Raw genomic sequence first — 22,169 nt, 5'->3', positions numbered from 1 at the left:
ATGTATTAATATTACAAATAACAATGGCTTTTATTTTTTTTGTTAAATTAATTGTTAAACAATTTATTTAATTTGTAATGGCAATAGCTTAAACTTTTGTAAATAACTTTTGTGAAGATTATATTCAGTGTTTTTTATTGTGTCGAAAATCCAAGAACAGAAGTGAAATATTAACATCTTTTTTTGTGATTTGTAATAAAGCTTGAAAGTTTGAAAACAGCTTGAAACAGTGTCACCTGTCGTGAACTGAGGGCTGTAACTCACTGTGTAATGCACTATGTAAAGGCGACCACAAAATACAGAAACTGTAAATTGAACTTTACAGGACAGTTGCAAGTCAAACTTGAGCGAAGAGAAGAGCATGCAGTGTTGCAGATCCTGAGCTAACTTTTGTTTACCTTTGTCAGTGACAGTGTAATCCCTGTCATAAAGATTACATGATGTTTTTTTATTTATTATTTACTTTGTGTTTCAGCCTGCCACTAGTTGTGCTAGTTGTGAGCCTGAGTGGGAGTATTCATGTGAGTGTGAGTGCATGTGTGTGTGTGTGTCTGATTGTGCATGTGGGTGTGTGTATGTGAGTGCATGCATGTGAGTCTGTTTGCAAGTGCATGCGTGTGTGTCCCTCAATGCGCATGCTGGGGGTGGGGGGCGAGTCTGCGGGCTGCCACTGAGCGTGCACACCTGGGGGGAGGGGGGGCAGATGCTTCCGGGTTGCAGTGAGCATGTACACCACTAGGAGGAGGGGTGCAGAGGGCTGCGGGCTGCACTGAGCGTGCACACCGCTGGGGTGCGGGCAGAGGACTGCCGGCTGCCGCTGGGCATGCACATCGCTGGGGGCAGAGGGCTGCAGGGGGGATTCTACCTCTGAGAGCATGCCACACTGGATTCCGAGGTAAAGTGGGGGGTGGTAGTGGGAGGGGTCAGGTGGGGGTGCAAACGGTATAACATCAAATCTGACCGAGTCGACAAGTTAAAAGAGCCAGAGTCAAGCCTTGAATAGCCGGGTTTGCCTCAGAGAGTCTGTGCACGATACGAGCCTTGAATATATTTGGCATGTAAATCAGACCTGGAAGTTACTGGGCTAAATGCCAGCCTGAGGCCAACGAAAAAGTAGTGGAACGTGATTGAAAGGGGAGTGAATTGGTGAAACCAGAATACAAATCAGATGCCTCTCAGATCAACAGCAGCACAGTTAAAACAAGTGCAAGAGTTTTAACAACAAAAATGAATTGAACAATGAAAGTGACTACAAAGAAGTAGCGCAAGTATTTTCAGTAAAAGGGGGGGCTTGTTTCCTGCTTTTTGGCACAGACTTTCAGCTAGGAGACCGTGGGGAGAAGTGCTACACACCTTCAGACTTAAGCTTTTTCCCATGGCTGATCTGGACTCTACGACGTATTGGGGGGGGGGGGGGGGGGCGGGGGGGGGGGGGATTTTGGGAAGGAAAATAAACGTGCTTTTGCCACAGAGGTATTGTATAGTAAAAGAGCACAGAAACTCGCAGCTGGGTCCATGAATGACTGCCACCCCCAGAATGTTCTGGATCTGAGAACTCAAGGTGCTTCACTAACAGAAACGTGTCTGCATCCGATGGGCGGTGGCCGGAGGCAAAGAATGTGGTCTATCTCCTCGAACTGTAGAGGGATGGCACAAAATAACTATATATGCCTTACAGACCACCCTGGAACCACCGAGAAGCTCCAGAATGGGCAGAGAAGCACTAAGCTGCGAAGGGACCGAGGATTGAGTTGCTAATGCTGTCAGTACCAGAACGCTTTTCGCATACAGAAAAAAATACAATAATTACAGGAAATATCAACTTAATTGTTCATGCACGCTCAAAATCGATCAACACTTTACTGATAAACAGAGCGGGGGACATAGCTAATATTTTAACGGCACAAAATAAGTTTCCAGCTTTATTCACATATATTTTTTTTAAAGGTTACCTTTATGTTTAAATATTAATTAATAGCTTTTTATGTTTGTCCGTTTAGGGCGTCGCTCGCAGGTAAAATTTAAATCTAGTTTGTTTCAGAAAGCAGCAGATGTGTCGCTGCATTGCTTGATGCTTAGGAGCGGAAGCGATCTTATGAACGAGCAGTCTGAGGGCTTCCTACCACCACCCAAACTCGCCCATCATCCCCCACAAAAAAAACAACAAAGGCGGGGGTGCAGGCAGGGAAGGGTGAAGAAATTGCAGTTGCCGACTTTGTGATCCCGGGTCTTCAGTTCGCTTTAGAAACGGTGCACAACCGTCCAGTATGTATGTGCAACTCACTTAATCCCGTTATTTCGCCACCGCATTCAGGCCCTGTAGTCAAAGAGAAAAGGAATCTCCAGGTACCACAAAGTTATGATTTCATGTATAAAAAAAACCACAAAAAAAACAGCGAGCCAAGACGGAGGGCATTGCTGTGGGGAGGGGGGAGGAGAAATGCGACACAGCAGGCAGGGGAGGGGCGGAGCGGGGGTGTGGGAGGAGTGCGGCTGAGGGAACAGACGGTGATTTGGTGCTGTGCACGCGCATTTTAGGTCAATGCGCTTGCGCATTGACCTAAAAGCGCACAGGCACAGCACCAAATCGCCAGTTAGTTAAACTCTGTTTAAAGCCCTATAGTCTCGCTTCTCTCAATGCGCATGCGCATTGATAGGTCACGAGACCTAAAAAGCAATGCAGTTGGGTAAGCACAGAAGGGAAAGAACTACACATAGGGGCGTGGAGGAGAAGCACACAGGCGAGAGCAATATAGAGCGCTGTGGAGGGACGAAGAGAAGTATGCGAGGAAGACAGCTGGCAAACGCTTGCACTCTCATGTAGGGCTTAACAAAAAAGAAAAAAAGGAGTCTCTCAAATGTAAGCAGTAGATGGACACAAGTATTGAGGCCATGCTCCATGGGAGGGATGAATGAGAGGAAGAAGGAAAGCCCACTCAACCATCCTTCGAAGCAGGACTAAGTGTGTTCAAGGGTTGTGTAGTATGGTTTAGGGCCTACTTTTGCGTGCATGTTATGTTAGCATGGCTTATTAGAAGTTTAAACGCCATTTTACCTTTTGCTGCTTTTGCACACGACACTGCATAGCGGTTTTGTACGTTAGCCTTCACGAAGGTCTACACGTGAGGAAAAGGTTTGTTTTTCGACATTTCTAGACATACATTGTGCCCCTTGTCTAAACAGTGAGTGCTCAACAGTCAAGGTTATTATAACATGCAGGACTGTTTATCGGTATGTCCGAGTAACTCATTCTAGACACAACATTTTGGCAGCTGTGAGCCAGGTAAGATTCTAGCGCCTTTATCATAGCAAACTTGCTATTCACACACTTGGAAGATTCCAGGGATGCAGAGATCCTTGCTGATCGAGATGTAATTTACTCTTACTGAGCGTAAAGGTAATGGGGTCCCCTAAAACAAGCCCAAGAGACCTTCTTTAGTTTATAATACATAGCTCCTATTTAGAGAGGGTGTTAAAACTAGGCGTTATATAACCTGTTTGTACTACCATTGTAATTTGATTCCTCCTTTTGTATTTTATGGAATTGTAACCATGCTGACCATATTATTTTAATCATATGTCTGCTTATGTTGACTAAAATACTGCGCATGAGATCACTTCGTTAAAATAAACATTTTAACCTTACCGTGTCTCTTATTTACTCCTGTTGTGGACTGGTATTAGAGTATAACAAAAGAGTGTTCTCACTTCCCACCGTTCCTGAGATGGTCCTAAGTCACATGTTCTAGGTTGTCTAATCATTGGTTACTTTGCTATAGGACGAAGAGCAAATGAGACACTGATGCTATCTGGTTGGGGTTTTCTCGGTACTGAGGTGAGTTTCTGGTACACCACAATTCACTAATGTCCTAGGGCTCTGTGCACAGTTCTGTGTATGAGCAGAAATCCTTGCAACATGACGCCGCCAACGAGTGTGGATACCTTGCATAGTTTCAGTTGAGAACAAGTTAAGAGTGAACAAACACAAACGTAAACCAAAACTTTCCATGAACACAACAATTAAGTAATGAGTTGAAAATGATAGATAAAAATAAAGAACTTCTACTGGAATTGAGTCATGTTGAGTGAATGGGTGGTGGTGGTTAGGTCAGGGTGGTGAGGGTAGGCTGATGGTGGTGGTAGGCTGATGGTAGTGGTAGGGAGGTGGTTGTAGAGTGGTTGAAAGTGTGGTAGCTATGATGGTGGTGCTTGTTATTTTACTGTGGTGGCTAGGATGGTGGTGGTTAGGGAGGAGTTGTAGTTAGGTTAGGGTATGGTGGTGATGTGGTAGTGGGTGGTGTGGTGCGTGTGGCTAGGGTGTTCATGTTGTGGTTCAGGGTTGGTGATGGTGGTAGGTAGGGTAAGTAGGTGGTGGTGGTTTGGGTGTTTGTACTGTTGAGTCGGTGGTAGGGTGGTTTTCTGGTGGTAGGGTGTTGGTGTTAATCTCTCATTTTTCTACAGTTAAGCTGGTGGTGATGCAATACCTCTAGGGTTTCGGTTCTGTATGGCATGGGATTGGCTGTGCCTCTATAGAGTAGCGACTTTTCAGGGGTGTGGCATGTTTCCCCTCGGCTCAGTCCAACTCTGCACTTGATTGTTGTGCATTATTTAGGGATGGGCCTATGTAAACACATACATGGTCAGCCCTCCCATCCAGCTCTTCACCCAGTGACTCGCATCACTGCATCCATAGACAGTCTCCAATGGTACTCACTGAGCTTGGAATGGAACATAAAACATTAAAAAAACGAAAGTGTTTAGAAAACTCTGCTTGCCCTTGGCCTGCCATGGCACTGGTGCTTCACAAGCGACAGATCTTTTGTAAATGTGGATTGTTAAACAGAGAAGCGAGACTCCAAAGTTATTGGGTTCCAGTCCGACCCCCACCCAGACCTTCATTTACTGTGGAAGTCTAGTAATGGGTCATTGCACATACCCAGACGACCTCCACCACAAGCCGCCATGCTCTTTCTGAACCGTAAAATGCATGTGGACATATTTCTTCATTAGTGATACATTTTGACCTCATATATTCATTTTATTTCGAGTTGGTACCCCATTTTGGGTCTGCCACTCTTTGACAAGTCAGGACTGGATTGTAAACGTGTAGTGTGCTACAAAGGTAACAGTATAGGTGGCATGAGGAATTTTTGTGTGCAGTTTTATATAGTACGAACCCTGGCCAAAAGTGCTTTACCTGAGCACCAGTTACATTACACTAGGTCTGATTCATTTTTCTAGGCACGAGGAGATTAAGTGATTTGCCCAGAATCCCAGTATGTTGAGCATATGTTGGGATTCTAGCCTGGAACCCCAGTCAGCAGCTTAGCCAGTGATGCCTCGTCCTGTTAGGTTAGTCACTCGCTTCTGCTGTGACTTTGAGGATATAGTTTAGAGTCCAGCAGTGTCGACTCAGCCCTTCAGCCTTAAAAGGTTGACATGCGGCGGCCCGTTAATAAAGTGGGTAATGGTAACATTGGTTATTTACAATACTTAAAAACAGCCACAAATGTTTTTTTAAGTAGTACACCGAGAAACAATGAGCAGGTTTTTTGTTTTTTTTTAACAGATTTTATTGGCATTTTCATTTCGTACCACACAGCAGTATACATACATTTATTCTTCAATTGTACTTGTCATGGTAGTTCGCTACTTAGGTTACAGTAGTTCAGGTTGCTTGTATCATTCACTATTTATCGTTGGTCATTTCTAAAGATCTCATTCCAAGAAACGATGGTTAGGTTAACAAGGAATGAAGCGGGGACACGCAATTTTCACACCTGCCTCTCATATTTTGCATTTTTAATGGATCACAGATAATGTTAAGAAAAGGGAAAATAATTATTTTAACTATCGAACATACGTGAAGAAGATGTGGTCTCCATTCAATTTCAAATTCAACATTTATTGTCTGGTTACTAAAAGCCTCGAGTCTATGTGGCAATAGATCTGCTTAGGTATCCCTCTCCACCAATTGAGAAAATTGTGCGTTCTGTGGCTATCACACTATTGCACTCGAGCTCAGCTGGATTTCATTGTTTGCCATAAATCCAGCACGCCGCAAAGGGGTTTGGTTTGCAGATTGTGATTTACGTATTTTGCTACACATTATGAAAAAAAGTCTGTAAGTATCATGCACGCCAGCATCATCTGCCATTTCACATAAACTGCCATCCACGTTCATAGGGCAATATGCTTGCTTTAAGTTTCGGAGCGTAGCTCTGAAAAAGTCTAGCCATTTGTTGTAAACATTTGAACATTTGCCTTTTAACTAGATGCTAAGAATAATGTAAGCTTGCAGTGCAGGAGTGACTGACGCAAGTTCAGATCATAGGCAGCGGAGTGCAAAAGCCTGGTTGCCCCACAGCACGGCCCGGAGCCGCACTGTTTCTTTCTGCCACTAGCTGTACCAACCTCCCAGCTCTCTCTGCACATGCCAACAGGTCCTGCCCTCTTGCCCTCTCCTCATCGCACAGGCCTGCACTCTCACTAATGCAGCTGCACCAGATACGTAAGTGCCCAGCCAGCAACCTTGCAACCCTCTGTGCAGGATAAGGTGCTGCAAGACCTGTGGGGACGGGCTGGAAACACATCCACTCTTCTCGAATGCTACAAGTAAAAGAAGTAAGCAACAACACGATGAGAGGCAAAGAAGGAAAAAACCTTCATCCGTACCAGTGCAAGCAGCAGAAGTACACTAATCAAAAAGAAGCGATCAGCACTTGGTGCATGCTCCGAGGAAGGGAGATACAAACAGAGATAGTGAAACGGCACGCGCTGAACAATTATGAGCCAGCAAATAAGAGTGACAATGAAGCCAACTATCCCCCTTTTAGTTAACAAAATATCCCAGAAGCGAAAATCCGTGCGCTTTCAAAGGCAACACCTAGAAGTTGTTATTGCTGATTCAGACTGAATCAGCAAAATAAAGTGTGATGATGCAAATGTTTGAATTGGCCATTGTGTGCACATATGTGTTGTGATGACATGACTGCCTCAGCGTCACCGCAGTGCGTTATGTGGAGTTGGCTGTTTTTTTAAATGTATTAGTAGCATTCTAAGATGGTAGACACCTATTTTGGGAAGGTGATTAACAAATTAACAAACAATATGAAGAGGCCCCAAAGCCCTTTTTGTTTGTTTGTATTTTTGAAAGGGGTGGCGAGGCACCAAAGGGCAGCTGCAAGCACACAAAAAAAGAAGAAGAGGGGGAAAGCAACGATGGAGTAGAGTGGGTGGGGGATAAGTAAGTGCTGACAATCAGCAGGGGAGAAGCAATGAAAGCACTTGGGGGCGGGGGTCTGCACAACATATAAAACAAACAAAAAAAAGTGAGTGGACAAAAACAAGTGGGCTAGTGTGCAGCATGTGAAGAAGCAGATGAGCTTGTTTGGGGTCGAGAGATGTAGGGAGCTTGGGGACTTGAGTGGGAAAGCAGTGCATGAAGGACAGAGGAAGAAAACGTGTTCACTCTCATGGAGTCATGAAAGAAAATGAAAAAAGTAGTTCCCTCAAAGTAATCAGTGGAAAAACACAAGTGATCCAATCAAAAGGATAATATAGAAGCCATGCTCCAGGAGAGGGACAGATACAAGGAGAAATTTGGAAAGCCATCATATAAGAAGCAAGCTAATTTTAGTGACAATAAAGCCAACCATTGGTAATCAATGAACCAATCCAAAGCTCAGTCTGAGTATTGTCCACAGTAGGTCTTTGACATTATACGACTATGAGCTGTTTGTTGGCAAGACCTAAAAGAACCAAAAAACATAACAATATCACGCGAGGGGAGAGAAGCTTGAGAAGCCTCTTCACCCAAGTTTTTTATTTCTGGCAGGAAAGAACATTCAATGCTTTTCACCTTGCATACCTTATCTGTCCCTTTCCTCCCTTCTCCTCTCATCACATTTCCACCCCACACTGAGGAAGAAGCATTACTTGTACCACATACGTATTATAGGTGGTAAATGTATGTGTTAAATCGCAGGTAATTGAGAATTCTGTGTGGTTTTACGACTGATAAATCCGGTCTCACAAGTAATTCCTCATTCCATGGGTTTAACTTGTAATTGCATGGTACTGGCAGGTACTTGCCTGGATTTACTGCTTGGTATTACATTTGTATGTGAATTCACCACTCTGCCAGTACCCTACATGGCCTAAGTGTTTTGTGTTTAAAAACATTCAGGCATCCGACTATGCATCCAAATGTTCTGCAGTAAAGCTTGTAATGATTTTTTAGTTGACGGTCTTACTCGTAACACAACAAGAGCAAAGTACAAATAGGTTGTTAAATATATTGAGCACAGTCCTGCGCTTTTTGTCAAGCACAGCATTTTCCTTATTGTTGCTTTGTTGCTGCGAACCTGCATGGGGTCTTTAGACAAACACAACATTCTGCTGCAGACTACTTTCTGGTTTATTCTGCCATGAGAAACATTCAATCATACAGTTCCCAAGGGTATGGTTTCCAGCATTAGAAAGTTGCACAAAGAGAGAAGCCCCTTTCGCTTAAAAGAAAAATGCAATTATTTTGTATTCTGAATCTCCAGACCGCTGTTTTAGAAAATCATATGTGATGATTTGCTCAGCAGAAGATTATTGAGTTGATTTAGCTGTGATTTTAGTTAACAAAGCTTCAGCCGCATTCCCACTGTGCAGTAAGAAAAAAGGCAGAGTGATCTCAATGATATGTTCAAACTGTGATTTTTGTGAACAGGGCCATCAATGCACCCCTCGGAGCTAATAGCAGAGATGAGAAACAGTGGGTTCGCACTGAAACAAAATGTGCTGGGAAGGAAGTTGACCGCAAATGATCCATCGCAGGTAATGATTTTTTTTTTATCAGGAAGGTAAAATATCTCAATCGAGTTTGGATTGTTTTGGGATTGTTGCTTGGTGTTTTTTCAAATTTGCTTATCCATAAATTGCACATACAGGGCTGCATGATTCCTACAGTCTGAGCATTCCCTTCTTTTATTCAGCTCGGCAGCTTTGATTTCCTAATATTTTTAGTGGTACAGTTTATTAAATCTTATTAAATTTCTCTTCTTCCGTGCAATCGGTGTACCTTCTGTATTATTGGTGCAACATACCGGAAAATGTCTTTCTATTTTTAGGTCTTGCCTACAGGCATCATTTAGGCGAAAACCTCTTGTGGATCCTACCAAAAAATTACAGTGGGCTTAGAGCCCACCCATTGCTTACCACTGTTTGGCTTTATCACCACCACCTTCGTTTGCTTACTTCTTATTCTTTGACTTGCTTTCCTCTTCTTATGAAGAGGCATGGAATATAGTCTCTTTTCAATCTTTTTGATTGTCTGACTTCTGTCCTTCTACTGTTAAGAAACTACTTTTCATTCGGCACTCCATGAGAGTACATGCATTGTATTGCTCTCTCCCTCGTATAATATGTCCTCAAATATCTGTTTCTGTCTCTGTAATGGTCCCGACCCCTCCCAGATAGTCTGTTAAAGCCCAGCAGCAGGTATACTTTTCCAGGGTGTGATTAAAGAGCAGATTTTAAGGCTTGTTTTTAGGTTGACCCTCAGCAGCGCATGCGCTGCTCTGTGAGGCATGCTGTATTCGAGATTTGGACTTGAAGCTCCGCCCACTCTCCATCCATATCTTTAGTGCCTCCTTGTCTTCATTTTGTAACCTCTCATGAGGACTGGCCCTTTTACTTCTGTTATTTCACGGTATGTCTTATTTAGTCTGTAAGCACTATTTTCTTTAATGAGTTTCTCCTACTGCAGTCACAAAATGCTTTCCTGCAACATTCTGCACGCCATGCGCACTTTAACTTTCCAAGCAGCCAGAGACAATGGCGGCCGCTTCTTTGAAATTAAATAGGTCTCGCATATACAAGAGTTTTAGCTATTAGCATTGTAAATGAAATTGCCTTTTATTTATGTGTTCATTATCGAAATAGATAAATAAAAGGCATTGTCATTTACAATACCAATAGCTTAAACTCTTGCAAATGCGAGACTATTACATTGCAAATGCTTGTTTTGTTATCTCCAGCATTTCACTTATTGCACAAAAGCTCAGGCCTTCACACACAAAGGCTTTTATTGCACTGCGGGAGAGGCCAACTGCTGTACTCAGAAGGTGTTTGAGGCATGCTAATTAGTTAACATGACTGAAAAGGAGATATCTCTTCTCCTGGGGGGCATGCAAATCTGCTTGCTGGGCTACTTCAGAGGACCACATGGCTGGAGCATGTTTCTGTTGTAAGTCTTTTGAAAAGTAAAGTAGTCCTTGGCAAGCATTTTCTTTGAAAAGTGCTTGTTCTTTTTAAAGTCTGTTCAGTTTCCCGAGTGAAAAATATTTAAAAAATAAACCATGGAAATATAAACATTGAAAATATTTAATTAAGTGTGCAGTTTTGAGCTACCATAAGATATGTGTTTGCTTTTCCTACAGTATTTTGATTTTGTAGTGCTTTACAAACAAGCACCTGGAAAACCAATGGCTTGGTATTGCTTTACATGCAATACCCACCCCAAGACATAGTATAAATATCTTCAGACAACATTTAATTGGCCTCTTTGCCTTGAATGAAACATGATGCATGTTATTTCTTTGTACAATCATACAGCAATGTATTACCTTTTCATGAAGACTTGTTTACTACCAGACTATATATGTTGGACCTCATAGATTTGTGGGGGATCTGGGTTATAATTAAGGCTCCCTGTTTTCCGTTTTTACTGATTTTTACAGATAAATACAGACAGAAAACCATGTATTTTCTTGTCTGTATTTATTTTTAAATGTGGATAAAAACGGAAATTGGGTGCTTCTTGAGTGATTCTAAATATACTTTAACATGACTTCCACGCCAATACCTGTACGGATTGATAGATAAGGAAGTTAAAAAAAGGAATTTTAGAAAAGAGACTTAAACAGCAGTAGATATCCGTAAGGCAGTTACTGAAATTTGCATATTTTCATATAAGTGCATTGATTTATCTTCTGCGGGTGTTAATATCACTGAAACCGGGCAGGCATTCCAGCATGACTGCATATTTATTGCTTACATAAATGTGGAAATATACCAGCTCCAGCTTTATTTTATTCACTAAACCGATAATAAATATGGATAAATACAGATAAAGTTGTCAAAAAAGAAATATGAATAAATGCAGACAAAAATGTCAAAACAAATAAAAAAGGGTACATAAATCTGATCCTTTTTTAGAATACCCATATAGGTATTTTTAGAGAACTAGGACATCGTAGACTGTTTGCGAATAGTGGATCTTTATTATCCTTCATTATAATTAGTCCATATGGAGGTTCAAACAGTATTTGGGAATCACATTAAGAACATTTAAAAAAAATAGATTTAATAAAGACTCTTTGTAAACTAAAGACAGTCTGGCCAAGGATGGTACATTGAACATTGTGATGCACACTTTTTAAGTTTACCAGTTCTTCAACTCACACTGGGTCTGGCAGCATCAAAGTGCCTCTTAAGGACATGCCTGAAATCCAAATCCCCACAAAACGTGCATAGGTGAGGAATTCTACATCTACCTTTTCAGAGCTGGAGTCCTTGTCAGACCCATCAGTACTTGCCCCATGTGGGTGAAACCATTCCAATACTAAAACCCATGTTTCAATATCATCAAACACTTTCTTGTCTAACCTAGACAGCCTAGTGTTCTGCTCCTTGGCAACTGCCCACTCCAAGACATCCCTGACCCACATGTGTGGGTGAGGCGCATGGTGCCCATCCAGCTAATGGCCACTGTGTTTCTATAGGAGAACTGCCAATTGTGCAAATCTATAAGGTATTTTATTGCCTTCAGGCTGTGACATCATTCCTAATAAACACCTCACGGGCGACATTCCAATCTGGAGTCCAGTATGCCCCAACATCCCCATGCCCTGTGCAGAAAGGTGGCGCCATCCGTCCCACACGTAGGGCACTTTGACTCTTGAGCAGACTAGATCTTGCTAAAAATGTAAGGGCTCATGTAAGTTCAGTGAAGATAATTAAAGTAAATATGGTTGAATCTGCTGTTGCAGGAAACCTTACGAACAAGTGCACATGCTCGATCCCAGACTCTATCAGTAAAGGGTCATCCAATTCCAACTCCCATGCCCTCGGTGCTCGCAATGGTGGCCGGACTATGTCACTCCCAAGAGACCTGTGCAGGAGCAGGATAGGATGCTGACCCTCTCCCCAGAAAATGAGTCCACCTAAAGTCCGGGATGGTTCTGCCGCTGCAAGGAGCATACACCACAGCACGGGTGACACTTTCTGATTTTACGTATTACAAGAATTGCCCTCCACCCACCGGCGTCATCAACAACACTATATTAAGTTATTATCATTTTATTTGTCCTTACAGTGCTGAAAAGCAGTGGGGCGACGCTCTTCTGCCTTAGCAGAGGAGCCACCCCTAGGACCCACGTGTCCTAGGTCAGCTCCTGAGCCCTATTCTGAAATGCTAGGCCTCTGGGAAGAATGTGAGGGGTCACTGGACCCTTTAGAATACCAGTAAGAATGCTAGGAAAGTATGAACTGGTGTGAGGAACTTGGGGATGCCAGTGGTCTGGACACATCCCCAGATACTGGAATGCTTTCTCCCCCCTACCGTGGCTAAAGAGGAAGGAGCATCATATTCTATGGTGGTGAAGAGGGCAGATTAGGTCTTGGTGGCAGTCAAGATTAACATTGTGACAACACCCTGGTCAATCTCCTTTGTCTGAATCCTGCAGGCCATTTAACGCGTGACTTGGAATTGGGATTCAGACGAAGGAGATTGGCCAAGGGGTGCTACGCCGTCTATCCAATTATCTTGACTTTTTACCAGAGTTTTACTTCATTCAGTGCCAATTCACGATTATACCTAACCCTGATGAAGTCTGCATCGACAAAAAATGTTGGCTGGGCTGAAGTGCAATTGTGATACTGAATAAACTTCAATAAAGAGGTTTAAAACTGACATACAAGACTCCTGAGGAATTTGATTGGACTTTCGAACATATGTGGAAATAAAACTGCATGGAATTTTTTACAATGTTGTGAATTGAACTAAAGTAATTAGATAAATTAATGTACTAAGTTAATGTATCCTGCGATTATGTGTTTTTTTAAGCTCCTTATTGGATTTGTTTCTGTACTTCTGAGTCATACTTTTTAGATCTGGGTTGATAGCTCAATTGTTGCCATATCTTGAGTGACCAACAGAAAAAGAGCTTTAAGAAGCACATCAGTGAGAGGGGCTTTGGCTCCACTAACATTTTTACCTTGTGTACTGCATTTGATTGGGCAGAACTTGTGTGGTGCTACCAGGAAAGAGTGCTTGTTGCACTTCTATTGACTCCTGAGTGGTATTTCCTCAACTAACATGGCTGCCTCGATAAAACATAATGACATGGCAGTGTACAAGAGGAAGACCCTTCCAAAATGATGTGATAGTACTGACTAAGATCATTGCTCTGTGAGCCAGCAGTAGCATTACCAGTAGAGGTATTGGTGAGTAGAGCTTTCAAATAAGGGTTTTTGCCTCACCCAAAATGGCAGCTTCATCCAGCATGATGACGCAGTGGCTTATGGTCTGCCGAACCTTCTTGGCACTCCAGAAACGCTGGTCACTACAGCCTTAACCTGGAGTTCCGTCTCTCAGCGGCATCATGGCAGTCTCTCATCCCATACCAACTTACAATCGCAGTTCACTTTCCCCAACTTCACCGGCTCCCCTACAGCCTTTTTTCCTCTCCAAGATGAGCTGCAGCAACAGAATTAGAGCCAAGATACTGGTCTACATCATTGCTTCAGAAGCAGCAAAACAGCAAGTCTGGCCACAGGTGACCTTCCTCTTTCGTCACAATGGTCGTTATGAAGGCCAATAGGGCTTAGTGCAGGAGCAGCAAGTACCTCCTCACCTTGTGCTTTCTTCCCCCACCTGCACCACACCCTTAGTCAGCACACACCTCTCAGTTCCCCACATCAGCTCATAGACCCAGTTTCAGTGCTTCAACCTTAGTTGTTGTGCTGCTCTACTCCTGCAGCCTTCATCTGGTTTCACCACTCCATTTTGTCTGATCCCCATGGACTAAGACCGATCCCAACTCCCACACCACTCACCACAGGTGCAGCTCAATTTTCTTTCCAGTACTATCCCACAGCCTAACTACACTCTCCCCTCTTGCACTGCACTTTTAGTTACGGATGGAACTGAATAGGCATGTAGTACTGCAGGAAGAGCAAATATTCTGCGGTTGCATTTATAGGCATATGCTTATGTTCATGGGTGTTAGGTAATTTAATGTGTGCTCTTGTAGTGGTGTGATTATCGAAAGGGTAACCCAATCAACCCTTGTAGGCTTGGGCAATGTTCAAAACAAGGTAAAGTTGTCTACAAGGGATTTATTTGATCATTATCTTTCACATTACTTGTTGATACCTTAATCAGTGAGATTGTCATACATGAACTATCTCGCAAGTGTCCACAGGACAACAATTATCAATCTATTAAAGCAAAAGTAACACACCGAGGAGCTTATTTTTATAGAAAATATATATTCTGTATTTAATTGCTGGATTGCAAATTCATAAAAGGGGATACATAAAAAATCTTGAATCTAATGCAATATGTCATGAAAGGATGTGTAAATCAATGCAACAAAACAATTCATAACAGAACCACCACTCCTTTTAATCAGGTGAGAGCAATTAGAGAACATAAATCATTATAGCTCTTCCAAACAAAAATTCCTTTGGAGATGGTGTGCAGGTCGACGTTTCACAATTTCATAGATTCGACCACCCCAATAATCCTGGCATCCTGGGGCACCTTTTTTTGCAAAAAATATCTGTCCTGATGATGGTCTTCGAGACTACAGCTACAAAGACCAAAACTAGTCTGAATGTAGGGTAATCAGTTTGAGTTGTGTCAGTGCAGGATGATGTATCCGTCAATAGTAACTCTCCATGTTATTGACGGTTCTCAAGTGGGGGTTCAGGTGTAATTTGAACTATGATTATTACAGCTGATCTTGCAACAAAATATCAACCTATTGGACATGTAAAAGTTACTTTTCTAGGGGTGGGTGAGCGATAGAAGGCCAGATGTTGCGCTCTGGCTCTGGAAGAAGTATTTTTGGAACTTCAAGCCAAGTCTTGTGGCTTTTGCCACCCATGCCTTTATGTTACTCATCAAGTTCCATTCTCCTTCATCAAGTAGCCAAATGATGTAATGTAAAACCAGGAAACCTGGTTTTAAACACTGTTTGTCTACTTGATAACATGTTTTATCTGCTTGACAACATTTGTTACCATAGGCAATTACCTTATTTCACTGTGCCTCCTTTTCTTGAGTTGTCACATTTAAGAGTATGTAAAAAAAAACAAGGATGTGCCCGTTACAAAAACCTCACTTGTATATTCAGTTTTAGCTTCACCTTTATTTTGTTTCTTTAAGCTATAAAAGCATACAAAAACATTATTAATGTACAATTGATAACCTTGTCAAAAAGATTTTAGCTTGATAAAAATACTTAAGATCATAAAACAATTTTTACAAGAAGAAAAATCATTTAAAACAGATAAAAGCAAAATGTCCCCAGACACAGACCATCTCTGCTTTGAGCAGTTTGGTAACCAAAAGGGGCTTTACCTATAAAATAAATACAGCATCTAACACATTTCCATTAAAAATATGGCGCTGTACCTATCAAAAACACGTGCACCCTGCAGTCATCGTGGGACACAAGTAAGATAACTGATCTATTGTAAAAGCAAGTATACCAAATAAAGCGACACACCCTGCTTTTTCCTATATAGCCCCACTGTGTAAAGGTATTGACTAACACCAAATACCACTGCCTGGCTAGTGTCCTATCTCAAAATACGGTAACCTTCCTGGTATGCCCTCACACCCCAGAGAGTGCACAGCTGTTTGACCTATCTCTGCCTGGGTTTGGCATAAGCAGGACAAAAGAAGAGAACATGTTCAACATTATCAATGACGTGTTTACAATTATCACAGTTTGGGGACCTAGTTTGGTGACACTTCCATCTATATAAGAAATAATTTATTCCTGTTCCCAGTCTAAACTTAGGGGCTTATTATGATGTCAGGTGGAATCACTTCCTTTGGACGCTGACTCTTTCATGGGACCGACCGACACCCGGTTGCCGGTCCCGACGGGCTTATTTCAATGCGACTGAACACAGTTCCGTTGCATAGTCCCTTTTCTCAATGGGAGCTCATGTTACAGCTGTAAACTAGCCATAAGACAAGCTCCAAATGTGGAAAGGGAGGTGTAGTTCATCCCTGTACCCCGTAGCAGGCACCTCATGGTGCCTGCCATAAGTTGCAAGGATCAACAGGGGGCACCATAGGTGCCCCCTCGGCCTCAAAGTGAAGGCTGTGCACCAAAGGGTGCCCTGCTGCGGGCCCCCAAACACCCTTTCTGCTATGTTTTTCCATGTCGGGCAGGCCGGCATGGAAACCATGCCGGAAACAATGCATTGTAATCTCAAGAGCGGAATGGGCTTGAGACATCTTAAACTCTTAATAGCTTTAATATATCTAGCAATTCGTGCCCACCAAGCCTTATGATCCTAAAAATTTACACCAGTCCCAAGGATTGTAACTTGTGTATAACTAAACTGCTTATTATTGGCAAAGGTGTAAAACTGGTAATGCTACGCTGGAACCAACGAGTTTTCTTCTAAATTGCAAGGTGCACGGTCTTTGCTAAATGGTTCTCGGAGGGGGCGTGGCCAAGATGGCGGAGTTAGAGGTCGCATATCCCGAGTGCTCCTCCAAGCCTGCCCGGCCCAGACCGTAAATTCAGCACTTCTCACCCGCGACATCATAGCAGGGGTGGGGAAATAGTGGTGAACCCCCTACCAGCCTGGGGACCCGAGAGGCCGCAGTCTGTGCGATGGAAGCTGATTTCCTGCGGCGCCAATGGCGGTTGAGGCGAGGTGACGGAGGCCGCATGAACTGGCGGCGGACAGAGAGACGCCCTAGCAGGGTCTGAGGCGATTCCTAGTGTGAGCTGCGCCTAGCCAGCGGAGTGACGCCCTGTAGCGCTCTACCCACCCCCAGAGGTGCCATTTTTGGGAGCGCTCCCGGATCTCCTGGAAAGGGAGCCCGACTCCGGTGGCTGAAGCGGGAGTCCCGACCGCTGCGGATGTGACGTGGTGGGCCCGCGCTGGTCGCACTGTGGTGCCGCTATCTGGGGCGCTCTTGAACTCCGGCAACGCCAAACTCGAGGCTGAGTTTGCGGCCTGGTGCCGGCGGTGCTTGTGCTCGCCCGTGCGGTCTGGCCCGGTGGGCGGACCCTCTCCACACTCAAAGGAGCCCGGCGGAGCGCCAACGGAGCAGTGCAGCGCCACCCAGCAGCACAACGACAGAGAGAGCTACGGAAACGGTGAAAGGAGGGGTCGGGGAACGGTCACCGCTCCGTGGGGCCTACTCCACGCGAGGGGGAAGCTACCTGCCTCAACCGGACACGCAGTGAACCTATGCCCCATGGGCCCGTAACAGTACGAGAGGTGAGGAGCAGCGGGGGGTGCAACAGCAGGAGTAGCGGGTCCTACACCACCGCCAAGAGCCGGAGCCCGGGACGTGCATGTCGGTGGGATCCGGGAGCGATAGGCTCGAGGAGGGTGAGCAGGCCTCACGGCCTGTCCAGTGTCGGAGCGACCCACCAGCGAGTGTAGACACTTCTCCTAGCATAGCAGTGGGTCTGAGTCCGGTTCCTCTGACAGGGAGGACGAAGCAGAGGTGAGCCAGCCTCATAGCACCCGGGAAATAACCCCATAATACCCGCAGCCAGCACCCAGTGATATAGCGGGTACGGAGGGGGAAGGTTCCTGCTAACGCATACTGAAGACTCCTTCGCACCCCCCACCACCATTAACAGGCGCCCCAGGGAGTCCAGACACTGGGTGCATCGGCGGTGGCCGGTACCAGCGGTGGCTACGGACCCACCACACATAGCGGATGGTCTAGTAGACATCAGGGATCCGCTTGGAGAACGAAGCAGCAATAAAAGATCAGCGTGCTCAGCGCCCCCTCGGGCAGTGCCCAATGGCGGGCCAATGCAAGAAGGGTGAACGGACCCTTCCGGAGATGCTGAGCAAGGGGCAGTCAAAGGGAGATAGGGGACAGACATCCCCGAGCGCTCTCAAGCAGATCACTGACTCTACAGAGGGCGAAGTACCCATAACTAAATCCTTCCTTGTAAGCCTCTTTAACTCGCTCCGGGATGACTTCCACACCTTAAAACAAGAAGTCGCCGGAGAGGTCTGCGAGATCAGACGGGAGGGGAGCGTCCTGGGGGAGCGGGTGGCCGCCATCGAGGAAACGGACCATGCTCGTAGTGAAGAAGTGGAGCAGTTGCAACAGGAGGTACTGCGCCTGAAGGAGCAGCACGTAGACCTTCAAGCCCACGCAGAAGACTTGGAGAACAGGTCTCGACGGAATAACATAAGGGTCTGGGGGGTGCCATCAATAGAAGAGGGCCCGGACATTACGGGATTACCTGCAGGCCCTCTTCCGGGAAATCCTTGGGGAATCGGTTGACTTTGAAGTTAGAATTGATAGAGCGCACAGAGTGAGAGCGACACGCCGGACGCCCGCGCCCCCCACCCCCCCTCACCCCCCGGACATCTTAGCCTTTTTGACGGACTTTTCTCTCACAGAACGTATCCTTAAAGAAGCTCGGAAGCGGCAAACCCTGAGGTTCCGTCCGGTCGCGCTCTTTCAAGACTTGTCAGCAATCATGCTTCAAAAGCGCAAGGCTTTCAAAGTCGCCACGGACTTCTTGAGAAGCAAAGAGGTTCCCTACTCATGGGGACACCCCCTCATCTTTAAATGGGACGGCCCACTGCCCCAGCTACGCTCTCTTCAGGAGACATGCGCCCTGTTGGGCATCGACCAGAAGGAAGAGGCCACGCCGTCGAGAGCATCCCGGGAGCCCCCTGGGGAAGGATGGCAACCGTCATCGCCACCTAACTTGAAACCGGACGCACAGACCATCAAAAGAGAAATAGTCAATGCCATCCAGGAAGTAGTCGGAGACACTGCGTTCACAGAATGAGCATCTCTAAGGGGGGAGAGCACTTCAGCTTTGTCATGGCACGTGTCCGGGGGGCAGTTGTAGGGGCAACCGCAGTGACGTGGCTGCACGTTCCTGTAAGTACTGTACCACAGCCCTGCGCTGCGGCCAAGCAGGACTGGGACAATGCCGTTTATCTGGGACAACAAGTCGGAGTTGGGGAGGGGGAGTGAGGAGGGTCGGGGCAAGTTGGGGTAGGGGTAGGGGGGGTGGCAGGGGAGATGGGCAGAGGGGGAGGGGAGTTGCAGTTGGGGGCTTCGAGGGGATCCGGAGGGGTGGGGGAGGCGGGCAGGGAGGGTAGTCCAGGGTTCCATTTTTATCTCTTCACTCTAGGTCTCATACCTGCACAGGCGGATAAGCGTCATCTGGGGACCCTTCTTCCTCCCCCCTGCTAGAGGTCACCTGACCGATGACGCAACCATGCCCTATTCCACTACACACTATGATGCCCAACACCCTTAAGGTACTGACCCTAAATGTGCGGGGTCTTAATAACCCGGTCAAGAGACGGGCGGTCCTTTCCTACTTGGAAAACGCGCAAGCGGACATTTGTCTGCTTCAGGAGACACACATGTTGGCTCGAGATTGCCATAGACTCCGTTCACGCAAATTCCCGGGACAATACTTCTCTTCTGGCCCTACTAAAACTGCAGGGTGGGCGATTCTGGTGGCATGACACTTTAAGGGAGAAGTCGTTCATAAGAGTGCGGAACTGCGAGGCAGACTGCTGGCATACTGCGTTGCTTTGGGCGGCCTCACGTTAACGATTTTCTCCTTGTACTTTCCTAACGAGGGCCAGGAACGTTTCCTTCACTCAGCCCTCCACGACGTCACAGCCACATCAGATAGGCATATCATACTGGGAGGAGACATGAATATGGTCTTTGACGCAGTCCTTGACAGGTCAGGCCAACGCACTCACCAGGCAGGGACTCTATCCTCCACTTGCACAGAGAGACTGAAAGACCTCAACCTTCATGATCTGTGGCGCCTAAGCCATCCACGCGAGAGGGAGTACTCCTACTATTCCAACGCACACAAAACATATGCCAGATTAGATCACTTTTTAGCTACAGGCCCGGTGTGCACTCTTGCTACATCTACAGACATAGGGGTCATTTCGCTGTCGGACCACGCACCGGTCATCACAACACTTGCCCTACCACCTGCATCATACCCCCCAGAGTGTGGCATTTCCGCAATACACTACTACACAGGAAAGACGTAGTAAAACATATTCAGACCACTATACAAGATTACCTGACCCACAATGCCAACTCGGATACCGCTCTCGCGACTCAATAGGCTTCCTTGAAGGCAGTACTCCGCGCGGAATTTATTGCTCTCTCCTCCACGGAAAACCGAGCTAGGCAAGACAAGCGGGACAAGCTTACTCAAAGGGTGCATGAATTAGAACAAATGCACCAACGGAATGGGCCCCCCAGAATCTGGAAACAACTTAAGGTGGCACGGCAACTTCTAGCGGCTCTGAATATGGACCGCGCAGAATACGCTGCGCTGAGACTCAAACACGCGTATTATACCGGTGGAGATAGAAGCGGCCGCCTGCTTGCCAACCGGTTGCGGGCGGCGTGGCAACAACAGAAAGTCAAGGAGATATCCCGGCCAGATGGGTCCAAAGTGTCGGACGATGCGCAGATTGCGGAGACGTTCCGCGATTTCTATGCCAAGCTATACTCCTGCGGCCCCCCGAATGTGCTGACCGCGGCGCATTACTTAGACTCGGTCACGCTCCCTTCCCTCGCCCCGGTACAGACGGAGTATCTGTAGAGGGATATTCGCATTGAGGAGGTGGTTGCCGCTATTGCCTGACTCAAAGTAGGGAAAGCACCAGGGCCGGACGGTTTTCCGACATTTTGTATAAGACCTTTTGCACAACTCTGGCCCCACACCTCACCCTCCTTTTTAATACCTTCCCTGAACCCGGGGCCATCCTGCCTGATCTCCTCCGTGCATCCCTCTCGGTTATTCCGAAACCTGGGAAGGACAGGACTAAATGCAGAGCCTACAGGCCGATCTCGCTCCTTAACGTCGACCTCAAACTATATACCGGCATTCTAGCGGCACTTCTAGCCCCCTATCTACCAGGCTTCGTTGACCCAGATCAGGCGGGCTTTATCCCCGAATGGCAGACAGTGGATAACACCAAGCGGGTGGTCCACCTGATCGAAAAAGCCTCCCGCATACCGGGGGAGCGTATGATGCTGGCAGTCGACGCCGAGAAAGTGTTCGACTGCTTACACTGGCCCTATCTGGAACTGGTTCTGTCCAAGGTTGGGATTGGGGAGAAGTTCCGTCCTCTTATCTTTAATTGTTATAGATCCCCCACCGCAGTGGTGCAGGTTAATGGCTACAGCTCGACCGGCTTTGCGACTGAGAGAGGGACGATGCAGGGATGCCCGCTGTCGCCTCTTCTATTCGCCCTATACATGGAACCACTTGCTCAAAGGATACGTCAAAACCAGGACGCATCCGGCATAAAGTTCGGCAGCGATACACATACCATCAGTCTCTATGCTGATGACATACTGATCTCCCTAGATCACCCACGCTCTGCTCTTCCGGCCTGCATTGCCGAGCTTGACACCATTGCTGCGATGACTGGGTTTAAAATGAACACAGATAAGTCCACTGCGTTGGACTTGTCCTTCTCCGCTTCTACCAGGGCTTTCCTGCAGAACCTCCTCCCCATTCAGTGGGCGTCTGATACTGTTCCCTATTTGGAGATTCAGCTCGCCCCTACACTCCCCAGCATGGCGGTGGCGAACTACGCTACCCACCGCAAGCGGATCCGGTAGGAACTGAACTGTTGGAGACATCTTCCTCTCTCCTGGCTGGGAAGAATAGCTGCGGTCAAAATGACCATCCTGCCACAAATCCTCTACCTTTTCCGGGCCCTGCCGCTGTGACCTCCCACTGGATGGATTCGGCTAACACAGGCGGACCTAGCCCAGTTTATCTGGCCCAGATTGAAGAGGACGATTGCCATGCTGGCCCCGGATTCTGGAGGGCTGGGCATCCCTGCTCTACATAAATATTACCAGGCGG

At 46.1% G+C, this 22,169-nt stretch overlaps 1 protein-coding gene across 1 annotated transcript in view; it reads left to right on the top strand.

The window, feature by feature from the left end:
* CIRSR (corepressor of RBPJ and splicing regulator) overlaps positions 1-22,169 on the top strand; it is a 197,100-nt gene that overhangs the window by 164,733 nt on the left and 10,198 nt on the right. Inside the window, exon 7 of the mRNA XM_086956153.1 lies at positions 8,720-8,826. Within this exon, the coding sequence (XP_086812279.1) occupies positions 8,720-8,826 (107 nt within the window). The remainder of the gene's footprint in view (positions 1-8,719; positions 8,827-22,169) is intronic.

The sequence above is a fragment of the Lissotriton vulgaris genome, chromosome 2_1 (genome assembly GCF_964263255.1).
Source record: "Lissotriton vulgaris chromosome 2_1, aLisVul1.2, whole genome shotgun sequence".
Lineage (NCBI taxonomy): Eukaryota > Metazoa > Chordata > Amphibia > Caudata > Salamandridae > Lissotriton > Lissotriton vulgaris.
This window is presented reverse-complemented; position numbering and strand designations above follow the sequence as displayed.